Source organism: Macaca nemestrina, chromosome 15, assembly GCF_043159975.1.
Source record: "Macaca nemestrina isolate mMacNem1 chromosome 15, mMacNem.hap1, whole genome shotgun sequence".
In the NCBI taxonomy this organism is placed as follows: Eukaryota; Metazoa; Chordata; class Mammalia; order Primates; family Cercopithecidae; genus Macaca; species Macaca nemestrina.
In genome coordinates, this window is record NC_092139.1 from 8,259,850 (window position 1) to 8,264,629 (window position 4,780).

The 4,780-nt window shown below is 47.7% G+C and overlaps 1 protein-coding gene across 1 annotated transcript; it reads right to left on the minus strand.

Annotated features, from left to right (window-relative positions):
* Positions 1-627: 627 nt before the first annotated feature.
* On the minus strand, positions 628-4,548 carry LOC105470623 (protein FAM209B). Its single transcript, XM_011722781.2, has 2 exons — positions 3,908-4,548; positions 628-981 (listed from the first exon to the last, which is right to left on the minus strand). The coding sequence occupies exons 1-2, from the start codon at positions 4,394-4,396 to the stop codon at positions 715-717; spliced, it is 756 nt and encodes a 251-aa protein (XP_011721083.1). The 5' UTR covers positions 4,397-4,548; the 3' UTR covers positions 628-714.
* Between the last annotated feature and the right edge of the window lie 232 nt (positions 4,549-4,780).

A 4,780-nucleotide genomic window follows, 5' to 3' on the forward strand; every position in this document is an offset into this window, starting at 1 on the left:
TAATTTAAAAATAATAGAGAAGGAATCTCACTATGTTGCCCAGGGTGGTTTCAAACTCCCGGACTCAAGCAATCCTCCGGCCTTGGCTTCCCAAAGTGCTAAGATTACAGGTGTTAGCCACCGTACCCGGCCTCTCCCTTTTCCTTAATCCAACTATTGACAAATGTAACTGCTAGTTTGGAAGAAGGAAAAGTCAATACATGGAACCTTTGAAATGGAATGAGTGAAAGGACTCTTGTGAGAATCAGATGACTCTAGAATACACCCCTCCTAATTGAATCATTTTACCATTTAAAAACTATCATTAAAGCCATCTTTTGTAATATATCAAAGATAAAAAGCAGTTCCGTATCTTGCACAAATAGATACTATAGAGAACAAGAGTTTGTATGGAAACGACGTCAGCATCTTATCCCAGATTTCCCTAGCTCCGTCATCCACCCGCGGCCATTGCACGGAAGCACGAGCTCATCACATACTATTTTGTAGCTTTCGGTGCTCTTCTCACCACCCACAGCTCTAGAGGACGTGAGAGGGGCAAAAACAAAACCATCACTGCTATGGCTGCTGGTCTCACATTCACTTTTTCTTCTAGTGAAAAAAGAAGCAAGATCTCAAACGTGGAAGTTCTTTTCTTCAGAATACTTTTATTGATTTGCATACAGTTTGTCAACACTCAACTTTTTTCTCTCCTACTTTGACGCACAAATCCATTCAGCTAGAGCTTTCTTCTCCCCATATGTCATAGATCGTGACACGGTATGGATCTGCAGGCATCTCTGACCTTTGAAGCTTGAGGTTACTGACATTGCCTGTTGCCATGGCACCTTTAAGACTCCGCACTTTGGACACAAATCTCACAAGCTCCACCTCGAGTTCGTGTAAGGTATTGAATGTACAGTCTTTGAAAAAAGAAGCATTTTGATTTTTCTTTAGTGGAGTGCGAAATGGGAAGCATCGAAGGCCAGGAGGACTCTGCTCCTGTCGAGAAAGATATTCAAGGTCAATAATATCATGTACTTTGCTGGTTTTGACACAGTTCCAAGAGAGTTGGGCTCATTTAAGAAAAGATGGTTCTAGCATTGCTCGAGTGCAGGCATTGGCAGACTATGGCCAAATTTGGCCCTCTGCCTGCTTTTGTAAATAAAGTTTTATTGGCATACGTTCATGCTCACTCATCTGTATATTGTTTAACGCTGCTTCATGTTACAACAGCAGACTTGAGTAGTTGCAAGGAAGACCACACTGCCCATAAAGCTGTAAATATGCACTCTCTGGCCCTTTACAGAAAAAGTTTGCCAATCCCTCCTCTAACCAGTTTGGGCACAGGATCATGAAATGCTGGGTCTTTCTTTTTTTTTTTTTTTTTTTTTTTTTTTTGAGACGGAGTCTCACGCTGTCGCCCAGGCTGGAGTGTAGTGGCGCGATCTCGGCTCACTGCAAGTTCCGCCTCCCGGGTTCACGCCATTCTCCTGCCTCAGCCTCCCGAGTAGCTGGGACTACAGGCGCCCGCCACCTCGCCCGGCTAAGTTTTTTGTATTTTTAGTAGAGACGGGGTTTCACTGTGTCAGCCAGGATGGTCTCGATCTCCTGACCTCGTGATCCGCCCGTCTCGGCCTCCCAAAGTGCTGGGATTACAGGCTTGAGCCACCGCGCCCGGCCAATGCTGGGTCTTTCTAGGGAAGAACATGCTTTCTTTCCCTTTCTCTTTCTACTTGAAAGAGTTGTTTATGGTCACTTTGAGGCCCAGCTGTTACTACTTTACACCTTTATCTCTTGTTTTTGTTTGTTTTTTTGAGACACAGTTTCACTCTGTCACCCAGGCTGGCATGATCTTGGCTCACCGCAACCTCCACTTCCTGGGTTCAAGCAATTCTTTTTTTTTTTTTTTTTTTTTTTTTTTTGTGAGACGGAGTCTTCCTCTGTCACCCAGGCTGGAGTGCAGTGGCATGATCTCAGTTCACTGCAACCTCTGCCTCCCAGGTTCCAGCGATTCTCCTGCCTCAGCCTCCCAAGTAGCTGGGATTACGGGCACCTGCCATTATGCCCAGCTAATTTTTGTATTTTTGTAGAGACGGGGTTTCATCATGTTGGCCAGGCTGGTCTTGAACTCCTGACCTCAAGTGATCCACCTGCCTCGGCCTCCCAAAGTACTGGGATTACAGGCATGAGCCACTACCCCTGGCCCAGTTCAAGCAACTCTTATACCTCAGTCTCCCAAGTAGCTGGAACTACAGGTGCCCACCATCATACCAGCTAATTTCTTTTCTTTTTTGACACAGAGTCTCACTTACCCACGCTGGAGTGCAGTGGCACGATCTCAGCTCACTGCAACCTCTGCCTCCCAGATTCAAGTGATTCTCCTGCCTCAGTCTCCCAAGTAGCTGGGATTACAGGTGTGTGCCACCACGCCTGGCTAATTTCTGTATTTTTTTTTTTTTTTTTGGAGACGGAGTTTTGCTCTTGTTGCCCAAGCTGGAGTGCAATAGCGCGATTTCGGCTCACCACAACCTCTGCCTCCCGGGTTCAGGCAATTCTCCTGCCTCAGCCTCCCAAATAGCTGGGATTACAGGCATGCGCCAACATGCCCGACTAATTTTGTATTTTTAGTAGAGACGGGGTTTCTCCATGTTGGTCAGGCTGGTCTTAAACTCCTGACCTCAGGTGATCCACCTCGGCCTCCCAAAGTGCTGGGATTACAGGTGTGAGCCACCGTGCCCGGCCTTTTTTTTTTTTTTTGAGACGGAGTCTCACTCTGTCGCCTGGGCTGGAGTGCAGTGGCTCCATCTCGGCTCGCTGCCACCTCTGCCTCCAGGGTTCAAGTGATTTTCCTGCCTCAGCCTCCCGAGTAGCTGGGATTACAGGCGCCCGCCACTACACCCAGCTAAGTTTTTGTATTTTTAGTAGAGACAGAGTTTCACCATGTTGCCCAGCTGGTCTTGAACTCCTGACCTCGTGATTCACCCGCCTCAGCCTCCCAAAGTGCTAGGATTACAGGTGTGAGCCACCGCACCTGGACTAATTTCTGTATTTTCAGTAAAGATGAGGTTTCACCATGTTGGCCAGGCTGGTCTCAAACTCCTGACCTCAAGTGATCCATCTGCCCCAGACCTTCCAAAGTTCTGGGATTACAGGCATGAGCCACTGTGCCTGGCCTACACCTTTATCTCCTTACAGAAGTCTCATATTTTGTTGGGATGATACCATTTCCATTTAGCTCAGGAATTTGCAGTAAGTCAAACACTAGGAAAAATGTAAAAAGCAAGGGGGAACAGTGAATCTGGCCCTGTGAATAATTTTGACCTTCTAAAACACACCATAAGCTCTTTTTTTTTTTTTTTTTTTTTTTTGAGACAGTGTCTCACTTAGTTGCCCAGGCTGAAGTGCAGTAGTATGATCTCGGCTCACCACAACCTCTGCCTCTAGGGTTCAAGCCATTCTCCTGCCTTAGCCTCCCGAGTAGCAGGGATTACAGGCGCACACCACCACGCCTGGCTAATTTTTGTACTTTTAGTACAGACGAGGTTTCACCATGTTGGCCAGGCTGATCTCAAACTCCCGACCTCAGGCAATCCACCTGCCCTGGCCTCCCAAAGTGATGGGATTACAGGCATGAACCACCACGCCCAGCTGAGTTCTTTAATCTATCCTACATTTGAAAAAATCCATCTAACAAGGGGAACTCTGAGCCAATAAGCTAGAGGTCATCTTCCACTGTTTGTCCCAGTATCTGTGGATCTGGGGACTATTGTCTTCATAAGGATACATCAGGATTGCCAACTTTGCCCAGGACCATGAGGTCGGTTCATTATACCCAGCGGTGCCACCTAGACTCACTAGAACATCCGTTTCCCTGAGACTCCTGAGATTGAATCAATATGGTGTAGAAACACGGAGCCATCCTTACCTTATTCTTCTCACTGTCTCTTTGATACTTCAGTATCACAAACAGCACAACAACAAACAAAAACCAGAGCCATTTGCTCCCAAGCCAGCCTTGGGCATACTCTGGTAGATTCTGCCGAATCCGAAAGTGCCCTCCGCACGGCACCTTCCCCTGGGGTTCGCTAGTTTTCTCTCTCAGAGAAGAGAACATAGAGGCATAGCTGCAGGTGAGGCACAGAAGCAGGACCAGGAACCATTTCAGCGTCCACATGGTGAGCAGAGATGGGGAAGGGAGATGCTCATGATGGGTTTGCTTGCCCTCGCAACTGGGAGACTGGGCACCTGGTGCCAGGCCCTTGGTGATGTCACAGAGGCCCTGAGCTGAGGCCACCCTGGCCATTGTGATGATTTCAGGACAGAGGTTAATGGGGCTCACAGGGGTCACCCAGGAGGAGGACTCAAAGGGAGATGGGGCATTTCCAGCAGGCAGTGAGAGAGAGAGGATGGGCATGACGGGGTGCCAATTCCCTGCCAGGGGGCTCTTTCCAACCCTGGAGCTTTGCTGGGAGAGCCCATCATGTTTTTGTTTTTCATTTGTTTGATGCAGACATTGTGATGTGCAGAGGGAGATGCCATGTGCCCTGTGGAGCTGAATTAAATGGGAGAGAAAGGTATTAAACCACAGGCCACCTACAAACTCAAAACACCTATGTGTTTTGTTTGGCCTACATTGTTTCTAAAAATTATTTGTCAGTACTTAAATGTTGCGGTGGGGGGCACTTCACTTTAAAAGTTCAGGTTTCTGGCTTCCTTTGAAAATATGAGAGTGTGGCCGGGCGCGGTGGCTCACGCCTGTAATCCCAGCACTTTGGGAGGCTGAGGCGGGCAGATTACA

Coding starts and splice junctions, on each gene's coding strand:
- LOC105470623 (XM_011722781.2), bottom strand. CDS start 4,396: ATGCCCATCCTCTCTCTCTCACTGCCTGCTGGAAATGCCCCATCTCCC. Junction 982..3,907: donor GAGACAGTGAGAAGAATAAG/GTAAGGATGGCT, acceptor CTTTCTCGACAG/GAGCAGAGTCCTCCTGGCCT.